Source organism: Malaclemys terrapin, chromosome 1 (assembly GCF_027887155.1).
Source record: "Malaclemys terrapin pileata isolate rMalTer1 chromosome 1, rMalTer1.hap1, whole genome shotgun sequence".
NCBI lineage: Eukaryota > Metazoa > Chordata > Testudines > Emydidae > Malaclemys > Malaclemys terrapin.
In genome coordinates this window covers 5,475,653-5,498,462 of record NC_071505.1, presented here as the reverse complement: position 1 = coordinate 5,498,462, position 22,810 = coordinate 5,475,653, and the positions used below count along the sequence as shown (strand labels likewise).

Below are 22,810 nucleotides of genomic sequence, written 5' to 3'. Positions count from 1 at the left end.
TAGGAGCGCGCAGCCCCACCACCCAGAGCGCTGCCCGCACTGTGGCATAGCTGCGGGCAAGGGGGGACAGCAGGGGAGGAGCCGGGGGCTAGCTTCCCGGGCGGGGCAGGACGGGCCCGTGGGCCAGATGGGGGCCGCAGGCCATAGTTTGCCCACTTCTGGTCTAGAACCTGAAAGGGACAATGAATGAAAAAGTGAGACCGACTTGTCTAATTTCATTGTTCAAGCTGAGTGAAGTGCAAAAAGACTAAACAAGTGAGTTTTAAGAAATATTCACTTAATAATCTAAGGCCCGGATCATGCAGACTCTTCCGCCCACACATAGCTTTACTCAGTTGAATAGTTTTATTGGAGTCAATGGGATTACGCACCTGAGTCAAGTCTGCAGGGAAAGGCCCTAAGATATTAACAGCACAGATAAGCAAAACAAAATAAAATAAAAAAAGTTACTATATATTAACTACCTGACAGTCTCCCTTTTAAAAACATCTTCCCTCCATTTACCAAAACTGTGCAAAGACCTACAAATAAGAGACTCTGGGTGCAGACACATTTGTAACAATTTATTGAATGAGGCAATAATAGACAGAATGGGAAAACAACAGGTATTCCATGCTCTGCTACTTGACTGTTTTTTTTTTTCTTTCCCTTTTTCTGGGGAGAATTTCTTAGACCGTAAGAACGTTATTTCATTGCCAAAGAAACACCGACTGTAAAGCCACTGGACATCTTCACAACGACAATAAAAAATAATAATAGTTAAAAAAAATAAATTGGAAAAGCAGGGCATTCTATGGAAATGTTTCCCTCCCCTCCTTAAAGTACAGAAAAACATATACAAAGAACATTTGATATTTTCATATAAAACAAGTAAATACAAGAATCTGAAAACTTTCTTGAAGGCGGAGCAAGACTTGGAGAATTTTGTTAAATGGCCACTTAAAAAAAAAAAATTAAATACCATGCACAATTGCACACATCGAGGGAGGGCGTGGCTAAAAGAAGGGAGGAGCTTGCTTGGGGGGAGGGGCAGTGTTTGTTGTTTTTGGGAAGCAAAGGTTTGGCCCATTGGAAAGTCAAGTAAAATCAGCCACTGAAAACACACCAGGCGTTTTTCTGTCTAGAGGTTTTCTCATGAAGTAGATTAAAAAAAACTCACAGCAGCAAAGCCGTGCTGGAGATGCACATACAGCAGAAACAGGTGCGGGACCTGTGGAACGCAAACTGGGGCGGGGGGCTACGTGAGGAGTCGGTTTGATCCCCATATTTATTGAACAAGGAAACATTGTGAGGATTGGATATTCCAGGACGGGTCGAGGCTGCGATAGGGGATCATCTGTTTCATACAGTCCTATCCCGGCTCTGATAATACCAGTGGCAGACGTAGCTCAGGTGAACTCAAAGTACCTCTCAGCAATGGGGCTGAATAGGATTCAGTTATAAAACAAGCCCTGGGGAGAGGCAGGGGAAGGAAGAATTTGCCCTAGTCAATAACTCCTCACTCTCTTCACAGCCTTCCCCCGCCGTAGTGCCCCAGCCAAAGCCCCCTAAGAGATTCTCCATTGCAGTCTAAATTTACAAACATGAAATAATAAAGAGAAGGGTCTAAAACGTCAGCTACATTTCAATAGCAGAGAAGATAAGGGCAGGTCTTGAGGGTGGATTACAGGAGAGCAAGGCAGGGGCATGGGGGGGGAACTCTCCATGGAATTTCTTAAGAATTTCAACGGCAGAGTTTTCCTCTCTTACGGGGACTGCGGGGTGATCAATTGCTGTCCTCTGAGGAGCTTTATCCCTTCGAAAGGCTGCTGCTGCCCCTACACAGTCGCGCATGCGCCTTCCCCGAGGAGAGACGTTTTCCAAACTCTCTCTCTTGAAACCTAATTCTCAAAGTGACGGGGCAGAGGGGCCGACCCCGGGAGCCACCGCAGAACTCACTGCCGGCTTAGCGGGCAGCAGCGCTGTTGGAACTCTCTCCAGCCAAGGGTACAGCTGCTTCCTATGGGGGGGGGGGGGCAATCTTCCCATCTTGCCCTGATTCTAACAGATATTTCATGCGGGGGTGTGAGGGAGGGGGGTTGTGTTTTGATTTAAATCTCCTCAGAATGAAAGTCCATTACAAATTGGCTTTCCACTCCCACAAGATCAGCGCGGCACTATAAAAATGCACTTAACACACATCCTCTGCTATTTTTTTTTTCCTTTTAAAAAAAGGTTAACGAAACCTTTGCTTCCAAAGCTGGGAGACTCAATGCCACCTGATTGCATCTCTGAAGAGGCGTAAAAAAATTATTCACGTAAGAGACGAGGAAAAACATCATCATGATCGTGCCATGGCAGCAGCGTCACTGTTCCAAGGTCACAACCTCCACTGCCTGACCATCCATGGTGACGGCACTGTCTGCTATCCTCGTAGTAACGGGAGCCATGGCGACCTGAACGGGACCATTCCCTTGGGCGAGGCTGGTTACCACCGTCTGGTACATGCTGACGGGGATCTGGACGAGCCCTGCGGAGACAAAAGTAGGCGATGGAATTTGCAGATCGTTCAGACATTTCAACCGGACAAATCAAAGGACTCAGGCACGTTTTGATACATCTTTTATCCCGCGTGTGTTGCTATTATTTACATAGCTCCAAGAATCATAGAGTTCAAGGCCAGAAGGGACCAGATCATTTAGTGTGGCCTCTTGGCTATCACAGGCCACCAGCACCACCCAGCACCCACACACTAACCCCCAAATTAGATCAAAGTATTGCAGCCCACAGGAGACTAAACTAGTGTGTGCCACAGGCAGAGAACAGGAAGGACCGAGGTGCCCCAGTGCCCACGGCCCCTGCAATGGCAGATATACCCTGATGATCCTAGCAAGCGACCCGCACTCCACGCCACAGAGGAAGGTAAAGCCCACACATGGTCCCTGCCAATCTGACCTGGGGGGGAAATTCCTTCCTGACCCCCACATATGGCGATCAGTGAGACCCTGGGTACATGAGCAAGAACCAGCTGGCTAAGAATGCGAGAGAGAGAATGCTTGGTGTCCCAACTCCAGCCATGCGCACCCCTGGTGCTTCAGAGGACGGAGACAAAAAGACAAAACAAAAAAAACCCACCCAACCACAGAATACATTTTTGGGGGGATGGGGGGAATCCCTTCCTCACCTCCACAGGTGACCAGATGAGCTTTGGGAACATAAATTACAAAGTGGAAGGGACCCCACTGGCTGCTGATCCCTGCCCCCACCCATCATAAGCAACCCTGTCATACAATCCCACTCATACATTTGTCCAGCTCTCTCAAACCGAATTGTTCCCCCCCCCAGTTCCTACTGGGAGGCTGTTCTAAAACCTCATTCCTCCGATGATTAGAAACCTTCTTCTAATTTCCAGCCTGAGTCTGTTCATGGCCAATTTATGCCCATTTTGTTTTGGTGCCAACTACTGTCCTTTAGCTTAACTAGCGCTTCACCCTCCCTGGTGTTTAACAAATTTGTAGAGTATTCAGATCTCCTCTCAGCCTTCATTTTGCTAGGCGAAATAAGCCATGCTCTTTCCGTTTTTTAAGATAGGCCCTTCCTTCCCCATATCATGTTAGTAGCTCTTCTCTGCACTGGTTCCAGTTTGAATTCATCTTTCTTGAATATGGGGTCCAGACCTGTATACAGTATTCCAGGGCGGTACTCCAATGGGTACATGGTGGGATACATGGGGAGAAGGTGGGGCCATGAAACAATAGGTCTCTGTCCTGAAAGGCTCTAAGGGCAAGATAAGTGGGTGATTGGCGTTGGAATGCCTTGAAGAACAGGCTGGTTTCAAGGAGCACGGGAGCTCTGTGGACACTGACTGGGAGGCTGGGCCACACATGAGCATGCAAAGGTATAAAAGCAAGAGTAAGTGATGGGGACCTAGGAATTGGACAGGAGCAGGGACTGGCAGGAGTGGCAGAGAAAGTGGAAGTGGAGACCCTGGAGGGGAAGGCTAGTATAGGATTCAGGAAGGGAGGGGAAGATCTGTTTGGAGCAGCGGGAAAGTGACTTTGGCAGTAGCCAAACACTTTGTCATTGTTAAACCCAAACCAATTTTAACCAGTGCAATTTACTTCCCAGCCGAGGCTGTGTTAACTGCCTGCATTTCATTCAGCTGAGCAAATGAGACCGGGCTGGTCACTTTCTCCCCTGAGCCTCTCACTTTAGTACAAGGATTCCAGGCTGCTTGTAAATTCCCCAGCCCCGCCCAGCCACAACAGCAAAGCGGTTTTCATTCATATTTTAAGGAACATGTGCATGAAAAAAAAATCTATTATCTGTGTTGTGTCCCAAGCTGCCTCCTGGATCAGATTGCACAAGGTTCCTAGTACTGAATTTAGACTTAACGTGAGTGAAGGCGAGAAGAGAGAGGAACAGTCCGGATTAAAGCTGGGCAAGGTCACAGAAATCAGCCGGTAACTCAGTTTGTGGACACAGCTTTGTGCCAGTGTTGCAGCATGAATTCAGCTCTCTTATCCATATGCATTATGACACAGTCTTCAATTACATGATCATATACTATTTTTTCCAAGGGACTCCTGCCTCCTTCAGTGAATGGATAGTTATTCAACATCTCTTTTTATCTGCCACATTCAGCGTGTTGGCTGAGGTTTTGTTTAAGGCACGCCATTCAAACCCTGCTCTGAATACAAAATTGTTCATCTACTCATGGGCGTTTCTATGGCACTTTCACCATCATGGCTGAGTGCTTCTCACACATTAATGAGGTAAGTGTGGTAAAGTGGTATTATCCCCATTTTACAGATGTGAAACTGAATGATTAAGGCCAAAATTATCAAAGGTCGGGTGTCCAACTTTAGATGTCTAGGGCCTGATTTGTCAGAGTAATTAGCAATTTTATATCACTATCCTAAAAGCACAGCTCACTCCAATCAACTTCAATAGCAGCTGTGAGTACACGGCCATTCTATAAATCTGGCTCCAAGAGTCTCACATTGGGCACTCAGAAAATGAGGAACACGCAGGTAGTGGCTGCTTTATGACAAGTTTGGTTTAAGTGATTTGCCCAGGAACTGTGCAGCAGAGCACGGAGAGAGTCCAATTCTCTAGGGCAACCGTCAACTGCCTTCACCATGAGACCATCCTTTCTCTTCCTGCAGTCCCGTTTCATTCACTACCCACCTTCCAACTTCTGCAACGAGAAAGGCAGGAGTCTTGCAGACAACAGCCGGATTCACTATGAGCACCAGTCAGCCTGCCCCTTTATCCCAGAACTGCCACCAGCCTCTCCAAAATAAACCTCATTTCTTCCTATCAGCTTTTCTCCTTTTCTCCTACTCCTGTTCTCACGGTCATTTACACTGCTTCGGTTTAAGGTCCAATTACGTGTCAGTAAAGCTTCAGGCTCCCTTCTGGTGCTATCGGAATAATCCTGTGATGTGGTAGGACAAATTCGGGTTAGTTTACTGCTCAGACAATAACAAAACGTATGAAGGCCCCAGAGGTTTCCGCGCAGTTTGGGCGATTAAGTGATGTTCAATAATTGCAATGAAGGTGAGGCCTCTTGCCTTCCAGTAACACCGTGGTACGTGCACTTGGAAGCAAGGCAGAGCCGGGGAACGCTGTAGCAGCATTGGCTGGACTATGGAATCCTAGAAATTAGCAAAGGAAATGACTTCTTAGAGCATCTAAGTCTATGCCCCTGGCTAGCGCAGAATTGTGCCTTACCCAGACCAAGTTCAAATCATTCTGGATAGCTGGATCTTTGACCCAGGTTTTCCAGACAGAGGAGTCTACTGTCAAACCACTGTCCTGTTTGGGCAATTTGACTCAGATTTCACTAGCCGAGGTCAGGACCTCTATCCCCAGAGGATACTATTTAATGACAGGAGGCAGCAGAATGTGTTTCCGTGTCCTCACATCACTTTTGTGCAGACAGAAAAGCTTAGGTCTTAATCATGCTGGCCAGGGGGGTGCCCCAGGGTTTGAGAGGGCAGAGAGTTCAGTAATACTGTGCACTGCGCTAGCCCCTTTCAGCTGAAGATCTCAACACATACTGCTAAAAATTCAGGCTCACAAAACCCTAGGAAGGAGGTATTCATCTGCCCACTTTACAGATGGTAGAAAGATCCAGAGGGGTTAAGTACCTGCCCCAAGATCACACAGCGAGTCAGTGGCAGGATCTGGAACAGAGAGAAGAGACCTGCTTCCCTGGGCCCTACTGTAACCACTGGCACCACCTCATATGACTGACACCTGCAGAGTCCTGCACAGACGACTGTGGAAGGACTGGGGCTTGTTATGTATTTTCAAAGGGAGGCTGCGGAGACTTCCATCTGAGCTGACATTCCTTCCATACACACCGCCCCCTTAAAAAACAAAACAAAGTCTGAGATGGGCTAGTCAAGAAAACCTCGCGGACTTCAGTTTGTGGGGGAGCCAGGCAGCAACCGGGAAGTTTGGCCTTAGGCCAGCATGGAACCTGAGCACCCCCCAGAGACATAAGAAGCTGGCAGATCTCCACTCCAGGCAGCTAGACTTACTGGTCCTAAAAGTTCTCCATTGTGCCACACTGGCTGAATGGGTCTCCTGGCCTATTTAGGAGCGATATTCCAAAGACTCCACACAATGCAAGGGACTGACTCTCTCTTATTGGCCAGGGAACACGCAAGGTTACAAAGCTTGATCCCCCGACGATGTACAGAGGGGAGCGTCGGCACACACTAGGATACAGTCGTTGCCAGCCAGTCTTTACTGAGAGGGGGAAGACTGAATGGGATCAGTCTCTCTGGGAAGGATGGATTCCTGGTATCAGGGGTGTAGTCAAGCCCAGCCCTACCTTAGACACAAGCAGGGAATTATCCGTGAGAGAGAGGCTCCTTTCTACATGGGATTAAACTAAATCGCCTCAGTGGCTGAGGTAGAAGCCTTTCTGACAGGAGTGAGGTGGGTGAGGGCTGTAAAGTCTGCTGTGCATTAAAGCAGAGATGATCGCCCTTGGGAGAGAGATGATTAAACTGCAGATACACCGTAATGAGGTCTAGGATTGTCCCTGCACTGCATCTGCTGAGACCTGGACCCTGATTAGCCCTAATCTAGCTGGCACATGTTAATCTAAAGCATGGGTTTTGGATCCTTTCAATTGTATTAAATAAGAAATCCCTGACACAAAACTTTCGGGGCTGTGCAAATACAAATATCGGCAAAGAGGGGACAATTCCTTGAAGGAGATATGGCTATTACTGAGAGAGCCAGCAGGCAGAAATCATCATGCAGCTTCTTGCCAACAGATGAGTGGGGTACTGCAGGGCTCCATGGCGCAATGCTACACGTCAGCTGCGCACACAGTTCACATCGGCTCCTGCCAGGTGAAGGCCTATAAACAAACATTATTAATAATGCACCAACCCGCACAGACAATAGAAGCAGGTTTTCAAAGCAACAGAGTGCGGAGATGGAGCAGGGACAGACCTTCACTCCTCTTTGTGAAGGGATTTTCTCCCTGAAACCAGACCTCGCCCACCACTACTCCCTTGGAAGGGGTCGGAGCAGGGGTGTGACAGAGCAGAATGGCAGTCATAACAACATGGCCGCCAGCCATTCCGCTTCCCTCCTTCAAATCCTCATTCAAGACCCACTTCTGTCAGGTTACCTGTGTTATTTGCGCTGGGAGAGGGCCCGAAGGCCCCAGTCTGGATCAGGGCCCCATCTTGCTGGGGACTAAACATAACGAGACTGTGTTCCTGACCCAACGAGCTTACAGTCTAAATGACAAGCAGATGCAACACGTGGGTAACAACCGAACGGGAAGAACAGGAATGGTTAGAAGATCCACGTACGCAGGCCAGCTGCATGCACAGCTAGATGGCTTGGAGACAAACTTTTAAAAAGAAATGATAAAATCTAAACCAATAAATCCAATCTATATCAGCTGGCCCTGCTGGCCCTCCAGCTCGCCACTTGCTATCACTGCGAAAGTGGGTCTTGAAGTATAGGGGAGTGGCTTTATGGAGTAGTTCAGAGGGGACTTTTTAAGGGTCAGGCTGGAAACAAGCCCAAAGGAGCCTGTGGGAGACGCAGAAAAAGGCCAGCATCACTGGCAGGGGAACGGGGTGCTGCGACAGGACACGAGAGTAGATAAGCAGGAAGGAACAGAGCCGTGTAGGACCTTACAAGTAGGAACAAGGGCTTGAATCTGATGTAGCGAAGGAACAGGAGCTGGTTAGAAGGGTACAAAGAGGGCAAGATACGGACAATGCCAGGCCAGGCAAATCATCATAGCAACTCTAGTTTGTATGGACTAAAGGAGAAGGAAGTTGTGATATTCAAAGATGATGCTCAGGCTACAGGCCTGAGCGACAGGGAGGATGGTTGCGTTCTCAGCCATTACCTCCAGCGGGAAGGTGCTGAGTGGGCAGGGAGACAAGGAGGTCACCTTTGGCTATGTTGAGTTTAAGTTGGCAGTGAAATTAGCCCATTGCTAATGGTGAGACTGAAGGGCCATTGGGGAGCGGCTGTATTTATTTTTACACAAGCTGACCGCTTTATCCCTTTCTCTGTTGCTGGTCTCCGATTATGAGCTCTCTGGGGCAAGAATGGAATCTTCCTGTGTGCATAGACAGCGTCTAGCACTTTGTGGGCACTGCTGGACTACATAATACTTCATCACCAAGAGTACAAGCCATATCAGCCCTGAAGTATGCTGGTGCAATTCCCAACTCTTTCAGGGTGAGATATACTTGCTTATTCCCCAGAGGTCTCAGTAGGGAATGTTCCATCATGATCAGAGCAGAAGACAAGCTAGCACTAAAGACTCTACAGGGCCACACCCCTGTAAAGAGCGATCAGCTGTTGTGTTGCTGCACAGGATGCGCCATGTTTGTCTTTCTCCCAGAGGATAAAAGCGACTTTGTCTGTACAAAGTGCAAGCTGGCCTCCATATTGGAAGAGAAGATTAAAGGACTAGAGACCCAAGTATCAACCCTGCGTTGCATCAGAGAAAATGAAGACTTTCTGGATAGAAGTCAGCGTTTGGGTACTGCAGGTACAGCATGCTGAAGATCAGAGAGGGCAGTGCAGAACGGGGAAGAAAATTGGCAGCATGTGACCTCCAGAAGAAGAAAGAGGAGAACCCATGTACTCCCAATGCAGATAGAGGTAAGAAATCGTTTTCAGGCTCTCTGCATAGGTACTACGGTGGGGAATGGTTTGCAAGAGTCATCTGAGGAAAGGGATCAGAAGGAGACCCCATCGACCGGAAGGCATGGGATGCATTGTCCTAGGGATGGGGGTTCCACGACCACCACTCCCAAGAGGAGGCGACAGGTGGTGGTGGTCGAGGACTCCCGCCTAAGGGGGACAGAGTCATCCATCTGCCGTCCAGACCCGGAAACTCGAGAAGTGTGCTGCTTGCCTGGAGCTACAATTCAGGATGTGACGGAGCGTCTGCCAAGACTGATCAAGCCCTCGGACTGCTACCCCTTCCTACTTCTCCACGTGGGCACCAATGATGCTGCCAAGAATGACCTTGAGCGGGTCACTGCAGACTACCTGGCACTGGGAAGAAGGATAAAGGAGTTTGAGGCACAAGTCGTGTTCTCGTCCATCCTCCCTGTTGAAGGAAAAGGCCCAGGTAGGGACCATCGAATAGTGGAGGCAAATGCGTGGTTACGCAGGTGGTGTCTGAGAGAGGGCTTTGGATTCTTTGACCTTGGGATGTTATTCCAGGAAGAAGGATTGCTAGGAAGAGATGGAATCCACCTAATGAAGAGAGGGAAGAGCATCTTCGCAGGCAGGCTTGCTAACCTAGCGAGGAGGGCTTTAAACTAGGTTCACCGGGGGGGGGGGTGATATAAGCCCAGAGGTAAGTGGGGAAGTGGGATACCAGTAGGAAACACAAGGAGGAGGGTGCAACAGGAGAGGCCTCCTGATTCACACTGAGAAAATAGGGCAATTGGCTAGTTATCTTAGGTGCCTGTACACAAACGCAAGAAGCCTGGGAAACAATCAGGAAGACTTGGAAGTCCTGGCACAGTCAAGGAACCATGATGTGACTGGAATAACAGAGACTTGGTGGGGTAACTCACATGACTGGAGTACTGTCATGGATGTGTATGAACTGTTCAGGAAGGACAGGCGGTGGAGAAAAGGTGGAGGAGTTGCACTGTATATAAGAAAGCAATATGATTGCTCAGAGCTCCAGGATGAAACTGAAGAAAAGCCTGCTGAGAGTCTTTGGGTTAAGTTTAGCGGCGAGAGCAACAAAGGTGATGTCGTGGTGGGCGTCTGCTATAGACCACCAGAGCAGGAGGATGAGGTAGACGAGGCTTTCTTCAGACAACTAACAGCAGTTTCCAGATCACAGGCGCTGGTTCTCATGGGGGACTTCGATCACTCTGATATCTGCTGGGAGAGCAATACAGCGGTTCACAAACAATCCAGGAAGTTTTTGGAGAGTGTTGAGGACAACTTCCTGGTGCAAGTGCTGGAGGAACCCACTAGGGGCCGTGCTCCTATTGATCTGCTGCTCACAAACAGGGAAGAATTGGCAGGGGAAGTAGCAGTGGATGGCAACCTGGGCAGCAGTGACCATGAGATGGTTGAGTTCAGGATCCTGACAAAAGGAAGAAAGGAGAGCAGCAGAATACGGACTCAGGTCTTCAGAAAAGCAGACTTTGACTCCTTCAGAGAACTGCTGGGCAGGATCCCCTAGAAGGCTAAAATGAGGGGGAAAGGAGTCCAGGAGAGCTGGCTGTATTTTAAAGAATCCTTATTGAGGTTGCAGGAACAAACCATCCCGATGTGTAGAAAGAATAGTAAATATAGCAGGCGACCAGCTTGGCTTAACAGTGAAATCCTTGCTGATCTTAAATGCAAAAAAGAAGCTTACAAGAAATAGAAGAGTGGACAAATGACCAGGGAGGAATATAAAAATATTGTTCAAGCATGCCGGGGTGGAATCAGGAAGGCCAAAGCACAATTGGAGTTGCAGCTAGGAAGGGATGTGAAGTGTCACAAGAAGGGTTTCTACAGGTATGTTAGCAACAAGAAGATGGTGGGAAAGTGTGGGACCCTTACTGAATGGGGGAAGCAACCAAGTGACAGATGATGTGGAAAAAGCTAAAGTACTCAATGCTTTTTTTACCTTGGTCTTCACAGACAAGGTCAGCTCCCAGACTGCTGCACTGGGCAGCACAACATGGGGAGGAGGTGAGCAGCCCTCTGTGGTGAAAGAACAGGTTAAGGACTATTAGAAAAGCTGGATGTGCACAAGTCCATGGGTCCAGATCTAATGCATCCAAAGGTGCTGAGGGAGTTGGTGGATGTGATTGCAGAGCCACTGGCCATTATCTTTGAAAACTCATGGCGATCGGGGGAGGTCCCAGACGATTGGAAAAAGGCTAATGTAGTGCCCATCTTTAAAAAAGGGAAGAAGGAGGATCCGGGGAACTACAGGCCAGTCAGCCTCACCTCAGTCCCTGGAAAAATCATGGAGCAGGTCCTCAAGGAATCCATTTTGAAGCACTTGGAGGAGAGGAAGGTGATCAGGAACAGTCAACATGGATTCACCAAGGGCAAGTCATGCCTGACCAACCTGATTGCCTTCTATGATGAGATAACTGGCTCTGTGGATATGGGGAAAGCAGTGGACGTGATATATCTTGACTTTAGCAAAGCTTTTGATACGGTCTCCCACCATACTCTTGCCAGCAAGTTAAAGAAGTATGGATTGGATGAATGGACTATAAGGTGGATAGAAAGCTAGCTAGATCATTGGGCTCAACGGCTCGTTATCTAGTTGTCAGCCAGTATCAAGCAGAGTGCCCCAGAGGTCGGTCCTTGGGCTGATTGTATTCAACATCTTCATTAATGATCTGGATGATGGAATGGATTGCACCCTCAGCAAGTTTGCAGATGATACTCAGATGGGGGAGAGGTAGATACGCTGGAGGGTAGGGATAGGGTCCAGAGTGACCCAGACAAATTGGAGGATTGGACCAAAAGAAATCTGATGAGGTTTAGCAAGGACAAGTGCTGAGTCCTGCACTTAGGACAGAAGAATCCCATGCACTGCTACAGGCTGGGGACCGACTGGCTAAGCAGCAGTTCTGCAGAAAAGGACCTGGGGATTACCGTGGACGAGAAGCTGGATATGGGTCAACAGTGTGCCCTTGTTGCCAAGAAGGCTAATGGCATATTGGGCTGCATTAGTAGGAGCATCGCCAGCAGATCGAGGGAAGTGATTATTCCCCTCTATTCAGCACTGGTGAGGCCACATCTGGAGTACTGCGTCCAGTTTTGGGCCCCCCACTACAGAAAGGATGTGGACAAATTGGAGAGAGTCCAGCAGAGGGCAACAAAAATGATTAGGTGGCTGGAGCACATGACTTATGAGGAGAGGCTGAGGGAACTGGGATTATTTAGTCTGCAGAAGAGAAGAGTGAGGGGGGATTTGATAGCAGCCTTCAACTACCTGAAGGAGGGTTCCAAAGAGGATGGAGCTTGGCTGTTCTCAGTGGTGGCAGATGATAGAACAAGAAGCAATGGTCTCAAGTCACAGTGAGGGAGGTCTAGGTTGGATATTAGGAAAAAATATTTCACTAGGAGGGTGGTGAAGCACTGGAATGGGCTACCTAGGGAGGTGGTGGAATCTCCATCCTTAGAGGTTTTTAAGGCCCAGCTTGACAAAGCCCTGGCTGGGATGATTTAGCTGGGGTTGGTCCTGCTTTGAGCAGGGGGTTGGACTAGATGACCTCCTGAGGTCTCTTCCAACCCTAATATTCTATGATTCTGTGGGTCAGACCAATGGCCCATCTATCTCAGTATCCTGTCTCTGACAGTGACCAGTACCAGAGCTTCAGGGGAAGTGTACAGAAAAGGGCAATGTAGAGAGATCCACTTGTCTTCCCTTCCTGATTTCTGGCAGTCAGAGGTTTAGGTTCGCCCTGAGCATGGGGTTACATCCCTGACTATCCTGGCTAATAGCCATTGACGGACCTATCCTCCATGAACTTTAGTTCTTTTCTGAACCCAGTTATATTTTTGGCCATCACCACATCTCATGGCAACGAGTTCCATAGGTTAGTTGTGGGTTGTATAAAAAAGTATTCCCTCTTGTTTGTATTAAACCTGCTGCCTATTCATTTCATGGCGTGGGTCCTGGGTTTTGTATTGTGGGAAAGGATAAACACTTGCTTATTCACTTTTTCCACTCCAGTCATGATTTTATAAACCACTACCATATCCCCCTTAACCATCTCTTTTCTAAGATGAACAGCCCCAATCTTTTTAGCCTCGCCTCATATGGAAGTCATTCCATACTGCTGATCATCTTTGTTGCCCTTCTTTGAACCTGTTCCAGTTCCACTGTATCCTTTTTCAGATGGGCCACCAGAGCTGAACACAGTGTTCAAGGTGTAGGTGTACTATGGATTTATATAGTGCCATTGTGATATTTTTCTGTCGTATTTTCTATCCCTTTCCTAATAGTTCCTAACACTGACAGCCTTTTTGAGTGCTACTGCGCATTGAACGGAAGTTTTCAGAGAACTGTCCAGGATGACTCCAAGATCTCTTTCTTGAGTGGTAACAGCTAATCCAGAACCCAGCTTTATATATGTGTAGTTGGGAGTTTCCCCCCAATGTGCATTCCTTTGCATTTATCAATGTTGAATTTCATCTGCCATTTTGTTGCCCAGTCACCCAGTTTTGTGAGATACCCCTGTAACTCTTCGCAGTAGCTTTGGACTTAATTATCTTGAATAATTCTGTATCATCTGCAAACATTGCCACTTCACTGTTCACTCCTTTTTCCAGATCATTAATGAGTATGTTGAACGGCACAGATCCCAGTACAGATCCTTGGGGGACCCCGCTGTTTACCTCTCTCCATTGTGAAAACGGACCATTTATTCCCACCCTTTGTTTTTCTGTCTTTTAACCAGTTACTGATCCATGAGAGGACCTTTGCTCTTATCCCATGACTACTTAGTTTCCTTTAAGAGCTTTGCTAAGCAACCCTGTCAAAGGCTTTCTGAAAATCCAAGTACACTATATCAATTGAATCACCCTTGTCCACATGCCTGTTGACCCCCTCAAAGAATTCTAACAGATTGGTGAGGCATGATTTCTTTTTACAAAAGCTGTGTTGACTCTCCCCCAACAAAACTTGTTCATCTATGTGATTTAGGGTATCTCGATTTTGGGGGAGCTAAATTTGAGATGCTCTACAGGGTCCTAACTGCAAAAAGTGCTGAGCTCCCCGTTTCTGAATAGTCAGACCCTAGTGCTAGCCATCCCAAGGCACTTCACAGACACTAGATAAGGAAATTGTTCCACCCAGCATGGTTTGAAAGGACTTGCAAACCTTATTTTGTTTTGTGACCTCAAACCTGCCTTCACATCACCATGTGTCTCTGGAGGAGCCATCCTGGTCTAATCATGTTAAAAAAATCCAACTCTCTCAAAGATGCACAACAGAGCATAACAGAATTTTACACGTGTGAACACCAATGTCGAGGTGCAACAGGGCAGCTTATAAATGGAGATATCCAATCTCCTAGAGCTGGAAGGGACCTTGAAAGGTCATCAAGTCCAGCCCCCTGCCTTCACTAGCAGGACCAAGTACTGATTTTGCCCCAGATCCCTAAGTGGCCCCCTCAAGGATTGAACTCCCAACCCTGGGTTTAGTAGGCCAATGCACAAACCACTGAGCTATCCCTCCCACCCCGGATGGATGGAGCAGGAGTATGAATGGGGAAGCCCCAGACACCAGCCTGTAAATTATAATGAATATAATGAGGCTTTAGTCCTGACTTTTCCATGGAACATTAGCCAAACACAACAGCAAACAAAAATGTTACATTTTCCTCCAACAAACTGCAAGGGTCCCAAGGGAGATTACAGCAGTATTGCAGCCACCGTAATTAAATAGTTCTGCCCCCCCCCCCCCCAACAGCTAAGCACATCAAACTACCTATGTGGATGTCACCCGTGTTATCTGCCATTCAGCTGCCAAATGTTTCCTAAAACTCACAGTGATTAACCCTTTGCACCATCCTGGTTCATCTTGTCCTATTTCAATGTGCTCCCCTCAGCTCATTCATAACAACCACAGGAGTGGATTTCTCTAAGAGCTCAAAGACTGAATAGGGACTGATCTGGTACCCTACGCTCTGCATCACTAACACAGCATGGGCCAGGATTTCAAAGAACCACGCATACAAGGGTTGACCCTTTTCTTGATTCATTTTAACTTATTTAACGTTAATGGGAGCTGCTGGCTACTCGGTATTGTAAAAAATCAGGCTGTGTATTTAGGTGCATTAATGTGGACTGTGAAGACTAACTTTAGATGCCCATTTTTCAAGTCCTGGCCTTTGTCTTTTCCTCCACTCTCTTGTTCAGAGCGGATGCTTGTTGTGTGTATTGAGATTAAGTTGCTCTTTTACACATTTACCTTCTGCTACAATCCACCAACTTCTACCTTTTCTGGCCTGGGGTTAGCATGATCTAAAGCCAAAAATACCCCTTCTTTGAGGGAGAAGCTAGAGCTCAGGAGAAGAGCTGAAGATTTTTTTGGCTTTATTTTTTTTATATTTTCTACCCTTTTTACTTTTCTTTTGCCTTCTTGGGAGGAAGGATGATCACTTGGGGCTTCCAATCACAAAGATATGGCAGAGAGGGAGCCTTGAGCCCCTGCATTCTTTTTGTCCAATATGAAATTGGAAAAGATGCATGGGGCGTACATCCCAGAAAGAGCTCAGATCTTCCTCTTGGGAAGAGAGTCAGCAAGGATTCCTTGCCAAGTGACTATTACCCACTGGAGAAGCTGGGAGACGGCCCTGGAGCTTTTTCAATGTAGGATGGATCGGGCGGGGAGATTTTTGGACTTACCCCTACAGAATCCTTGACTGGAGAGGTTGAGTCTCAAGTACTGAAGAGGACTGACCTGTCCCTCTGGAAGTATCTCCTGCGGAGTTTCTGGGGTTTTTTTGGGGTGGGGGGGAAAGGCGCGAATGCAGAGGCCCCAGCAAGCCATCCAAATATGTGGTCCTTTGCCATGGCCAAGCACGGATCCACAGGCTGGGAGCAACTGTGGCAAAATACCCCTTCTGTGGCTCCCAAGCGCATCTGTTCATGGGTGGAGCAGGTTGTGGCCCTGGGCGTGCTCTGCCAAGCTATGTGGAAGAGTCTACTCACCACAGACACACTCCCTCGTGGCTGGGCACGATGCAGTGCCTCTCCTCCTTCGGTGCCCCCTCCCAACAGCTGTTCTGGCCCTGCGCTGATCTGCCCCTTCCTGGGACATGGCTCTTCGGCCAGGTCAATAACAGTCCCACCCTTTCTGGCATGCCAGTGGTTCGGCCCAACTTCAGGCTTTTGGGGCCTGCCAGGCCTTGGCCCCAAGGTCATCACACCCCCTGCCCTAGTAGGGGAACCCAGGCTCGCCCTCTACCCTGGGTTCCAGCCCCAGGGGCTCTGTATAAAGCAGAGGAGGTCTGTTCAGACCCCCTGCTGTATATCTGGGCTTCTTCCTACTGTAGCCCATGGCTGGGCTTTTCTCACAGTCTCTGCCCCGGCTTATTCTTCTGTTGGTCCCAAAACAAAGGGCAGCCCAAACTAGTTATGAGAGATAAAAAAGGTCCTATACCAGGCCTACCTGTCCCAAGGAGGCTCTAGTTAGGTTCTAGCCCCAGCCAGGCCTGCCTTCCTTCACAGGGCTAGCTCAAAAGGTCTACTCCCTCTCCCAATCAGCCACCACTGAGCTGGGCTTTTCCTCTCTCTCCCGCCTCCATGCTTGATACCTTGTACAGGTGTAATGGGTGTGCCTGACTGGGGCCAGAGGCTCTGATTACCCCCTTCCTGGTCACTGCTGTCTGTATACTTCATCACAAGCTGCGACCGCAAATTTCTTCAGTTAATACTCTCAGGTGGTGTTAGTAACACCGGGAAGCACTTTAAAAAGGTGTTTTTATCTTGACAGTATTCCTTTATTCTGAAATTCTGAGCCTTTACCTTCCTCTTCTGTCATTTTGGCCTCGTTCTGATGTATCTGTAAAAACCTTATGTTCTTCTTACTTGATAAAAAAAGAGGGGCTAGGAGAGGAGACAAAGAAGCAGATCGTGTTTTTCCATGGGAAACCAATTTTAAATCCTCAGCTCATGACCCTGTCGGCTAAATTACCTATCCCTCCCTCCCTCACCTCCGTATGATGCAGAGGCTGAATCTAGAGCTGAATAAGGATACTCAGACCGGCTTGAGTTAGACGTAAAGTGTGTGCATACTCTGTGCAAGTTTTCCCCATGTGGCTCTGCTCCTATGTAACTCATTCCCTACCTAAGACACTAATTTTGGGCCTCTCTCAAACAGGGACTGCAAGTCTTCTAAAACCTGGCCAATTTTTGTGCAAGAGAAAGAGAGAGATGTGGCAAATGGAGACTAGGAGACCAAACATAGAATCATAGAATCATAGACTTTAAGGTCAGAAGGGACCATTATGATCATCTAGTCTGACCTCCTGCACAACGCAGGCCACAGAATCTCATCCACCCACTCCTGTATCAAACCTACATCTGAGCGATTGAAGTCCTCAAATCATGGTTTAAAGACTTCAAGATGCAGAGAATCTTCCAGCAAGTGACCCGTGCCCCATACTGCTCATTTCCACTTGTGATCTAAACAACTCCAGAAGTCTAGTGGACTAACCCACCTTTCTACTAAGCTCCCTTGATCAGCTGGCTTTACAGAATAGAGGAGGGTAAACCTGATAAGATTAGCCGTCTGTATCATGGTCAATTCAAATATATAGGAAACCTGGTTAGAAATACTAAGAAAGAATCATAGCATGCAACTTTTACTAAAGTTAGAAACTAAGTTTTGTTTTCTTTTAAATGAAATATAAACAGCAGTGGAGGATATTTTAGGCAGCTGGCTAACAGGTATTATGAGGACAAAGCTTTCTAGATATTAGAGATGGGAAACACCTAATCAGTGGCAGAGTAGATTCCTCTGTGGTCCCCAAACAGAAGGATGCATCAGCTATTAACCTGGTATGTTTGATCTTAGTCAAATGGCCAAGGTACCATATTATAGTTTTTAAAACTTCTGAATAGTCATTTAACAGAACGCTGATGAAGTGGGTATTCACCCACGAAAGCTTATGCTCCTATACATCTGTTAGTCTATAAGGTGCCACGGGACTCTTTGTTGCTATTCTCATTATGTTTTACCATAAATATTTTAAAATCACCCCTTCCCTGAAAACTATGTTAATTACAGTGCAGACTTCTACATTCTCTATTAATTTCTAGTGGTTTTCAGGGCAATTGCTATGAAATGCTATTACATTTCTATTGAAATCTATTAGTTTAATCCGTATTAAAGACTACAGGGCTTTTCCATAAAGTAAAGACTGTATCTAAGCGGAGTTTAGTTTTACATTTAAAATACCCTTTAGGATCCCATATTCTCTAGAGGGCCTTTGTATAATGGCAGCTGCAAGTTCTGAAGTGTGAAGAGAGAACCGCACCTGAAAGTGATGCTCTATTATTTTGATTTTTAAGGACAAAATTTATTTTAAAATATACATAACAGTAATTTGAAGTCACAAAGGCATTTTAAAATGTATTTAAATTCAATTTATTTAAAACAATTAAAAAATACTTAACAGGTATCTCACACTCCAGTTATCTCTCACACACACAACTGCATTTCTCAAATAGTTTGAGAAGGGAAGGCAGCCACTCTTGGGGGGCTACTGTCTTGGTCACCCGCCCCTCATAGATCATGATGACTGTTAGTGAAATATATGCCATGTGTGTTTAGGGTGACCAGATAGCAAGCGTGAAAAATCGGGACGGGAGTGGGGGGTAATAGGAGCCTATATAAGAAAAAGCCCCAAATATCGGGACTGTCCCTATAAAATCGGGACATCTGGTCTCCCTATGTGTGTTTATGTATCAAACAGAGAAGCGTGTGTATGTACATATGCATTCCATTTGTGGTAGACCAGTGCAAGTGAGTGGACGCACACCCACTGGAGTTCACTGGTCTATCACAGGCCAAACGGGATGATCTCTAGGGGACTCTGTTTTTTCTACAAAGCTCCTCACTGTAGTTTCTCGGCACTGATGGGTTGGTGGCAGTTTACATTTGGGGTGGGGGGGGCTTTTCTTTGTATAACTATTGTGTTTTACGCATTATGCGCATGCTCCCTAAGATGTCGAATCAGACACCTTACAAATCAAAACATCACACATACACCCCTCTTGCCCTCACCACAAGTGTATATTACTTGAGTATATTAGTGAAATATATATTTTGGGTCCGATCCTGTCACTCTCATTCCTTTCTTGGGTAGTAATCCCATCAATTTCCACAGGCGTTTAGCCTCAATAATGATAGCCGGATTGGGCCCTCAGTATATTAGCATGTGCATATCTACCCCACACCCATGATTTTTACTCTAGTATGTATCTGTGAATTTGACCGCACATGTGCAAATTTAACACACCCACGGGTGCATTTACGTCTGAATTCTACTACTCTTCACTCATAGAAGTGAGAGAAAAAGATAGACAGACAGACGTGTCCTCTTTGTGCTAAGAAATACCACGTGTGATCAGAACGCCTACAGAAACAAGCAATAGTGCCAACCAGCAGCTTCATCCCAACATCCCAAACTACCACCACAAACATTAACTCACCTGTGGGATTTTCTGTTAGCCTCCACTTGCAACCTGAACAGTCTGCTGCTAGGAAGCCTGACAATAAAATGCAAGTATAAAATGCTGAACAAAGGGCAAAAATATCGCAGGGGGGGTGGTATAACCAGAATAGCCCATGTACGGACAAGAAATATGCCCTCTTCACTCCACTTGTGAAGGACAACAACTGAACAGAAGTCATTCTTGCCCTTCATGGAATTAAAAGCCATATTCAGTGTCCACATATGGAGTATCACCAAAATATTAGATACGCTAGACTATATATTTCTAACTATATTTTACATTACATAAACAGTTTAGGGGCAGGAAGTGTGCAATTATTACAGATGATCCCAGGTATTAATACTCCCTTTATTAGATCATTAGTGCAAAACTTTTCACCAGGAAGGAGATTTCTTGCTAATATTTAGATCAGTGACATAATCAGGCCACAGAAAGCCTGACAGGCAGGGGCTGCTGCACGTTCCTAACAGCTACGGTCCCCATCTGTTAATGATCTCCCCTCCACTCCCAGGGAAAGCGTGTGTGTGTGAGGTGAAAACGAAACGAAACAAAACAAAAAAAACACACAAAACAAAACCAAACCACACAGACACATGACCAAAGATGGATGCCAAACTGGGACTTCTACACATCCCAGAGCACTCGGTCAGAAAGTTCCTAAAATCCAGGTTCTCTCCCCATGTCACCCAACAGTCACTTCAAAAAAAAAAAAAAAAAAAAAAAAAAAAAAAAGATAACCTAGTCTCCAATTATTTTTTCAGGTTACAACAGACTTAAATCTAATTGAGTTTCAAAAGTTAGGGTACACTTCACACTATGATCACCAGCATTAACGCACACTGTAGAGCATTTAATACGTGAAGGTACAAAGCAACTATTGTTCAGGGAGAAGAGTAATATGTAACCAGATATTCTCCGGGTTCATCTAAAAGATGCCTTTCCGAGCATTTCACTGGCTTGTTCAGCAGTGAACATATTTCTGCCAACACACAGAGCTACATTCATGGCTGACAAACAGGCCAAGATATGCAGGTTCTTTTCTTCACTCACTTTTGTGTGTGTTAGAAATGAAGTAAACCTGTCTTCATCAGTGCAATAGGCTCATGTCAACTGTTCCTTATGAAAAAACGCTGGTTAATTGAGTGCCTACGACTGGTTTTACTTAGAACCCCATTTTGATGTGGTTTCTTAGGCCAATCCAATGGTATTTGATTTAAAGGCAGAAGAGGGATGCTGTAAAATTGACATCATGAAGGTCTCTATTAATCCTCACTCAATGGCTCTGAGATCAAATTGACTCAGTTAACTCGCCAAATAAGGTTTTCCTGCCTGTACTGCAAATTCGGTGTGGAATCCAAAAGTGAAGCTGGGGCTTGATTCTTCGGTCACCCTTCCGCAATAAAGGACAATTTTGTCTGTGGAACATGAAGGTGAGTGAGATAACATCTTTTACCTCACCCGCCTTGTCTCTCTAACATCCTGGGACCAACACAACCACAACAACACTGCATACAACTGTGGAGCATGCAGCAGACTAGAATCCAGCTCTCTCTCACGGAATTCTACCAGCTCCGTGGGTGTCTTCACTCGGGAACAAAGGTGTGTTCTTTGGAGTTAGCTAACTGGAGTCAACTTACGTGAAGTAAAGTTCTAGTGAAGGCGTGATATATAAATTGCTTTGTCTTCACTAGGATTTTGCTTCATGTTAGTTAACTAACTCGAGTTAAGAACACACTTTTTTCCTTGTGAAGACAAGGTCATTGAGAGAGTCCAAGCTTCCTCTCTTTTCTCCTCCAAAGTAACACCTAAACCGAACGAAGGGGTCGGCAACCTTTCAAAAGTGGTGTGCCGAGTCTTCATTTATTCACTCTAATTTAAGGTTTCGCGTGCCAGTCATACATTTTAACGTTTTTAGGTCTCTTTCTATAAGTCTAGAATATATAACTACACTATTGTTGTATGTAAAGTAAATAAGGTTTTTAAAATGTTTAAGAAGCTTCATTTAAAATTAAATTAAAATGCAGAGCCCCCTGGACTGGTGGCCAGGACCCGGGCAGTGTGAGTGCCACTGAAAATCAGCTCGTGTGCCATAGGTTGCCTACCCCTGACCTAACGCCTATGCCCCCCGCCTCCCTTCCAATAAAACATTCCTGCTACAATGACCACACTCTGCTCTTTGTTCGGTTATGTGCTGGATTGTCACAGGCTATCCTTTCACTGCCTGTAGACTGTACATTTTTAGGGCTGGAACCTGTTAATTGTTTGGCACACATCACCCACTGTACATGTCCTGTACACCTTCAGCACTGTAACCAATACGTTAGAGTAAACACACGACTCAAAGCCATAGTAGGTGTAGCATAAGGGACAGTTTTTACAGTCAACATTTTTAAAAAAGCATTTTCTTGCACTGTATCTTTGTTGTGTAGCAGGTGGGGACTATTTCTTTTTGGTATGCTACTGCCTCTGGCTGATTACTGCAATTTAACTCTGCACATCTGTTGATAAAAAAAGGTTTAGAGGCTGGGACTGAGGACTAAAACATACAAAATTTGTGTGTCATAAGCCATACACATAACAGGTTTTACCGAGTGTGGTTAGCTAGTATGGTACTATGAGATTCTTGGGCGCATGTGCACCTCAAGTGGGATCCACACAGACAAATACTCAAAGAAGAATTAAGCAGCCCCTTCCATAATAGGCCTGTTTGTTCTCTACCTCACGGCAGTAGTTCTGAACCATGGTACATGTACCTCTGGGGCTACACATATGTCTTCCAATGGGTACTCAGCTCATCTAGATGAGTATTTCTCAACCTGGAGGCTGCAACCACTGCAGGAGGGGGGTGAGAGGGAGGGCGGTGCAGGACAGGTTTAGGGGTGTCGCAAGTGCAGGGCTGGCACTAGGGGTGGCAAGCAGGGCCCCACAAAGCTAAGTTACATGCTTCAGCTCTGGGCGGCGGGACCTGGGCTTCCGACAAGGCTCACAAGTGAAAGTATCACATTAACATGTAAGTACAATATTTCTATTCCAATTGATTTACTTTATAATTATATGGTAAAAATGAGAAAGTCAGCACTTTTTTCAGTAC

At 46.4% G+C, this 22,810-nt stretch overlaps 1 protein-coding gene across 2 annotated transcripts in view; it reads right to left on the bottom strand.

The window, feature by feature from the left end:
- Window positions 1–550: 550 nt before the first annotated feature.
- NRF1 (nuclear respiratory factor 1) overlaps window positions 551–22,810 on the bottom strand; it is a 107,151-nt gene continuing 84,891 nt past the window's right edge. The window contains exons 11-12 of one of the 2 annotated variants that reach the window (XM_054014233.1): window positions 19,696–19,752; window positions 551–2,509 (exon numbers count right to left, since the gene is read on the bottom strand). In XM_054014233.1, the coding sequence (XP_053870208.1) occupies window positions 2,346–2,509; window positions 19,696–19,752 (221 nt within the window). In that variant the 3' untranslated portion in view covers window positions 551–2,345. The remainder of the gene's footprint in view (window positions 2,510–19,695; window positions 19,753–22,810) is intronic. The other variant, XM_054014321.1, reaches the window with a different exon arrangement.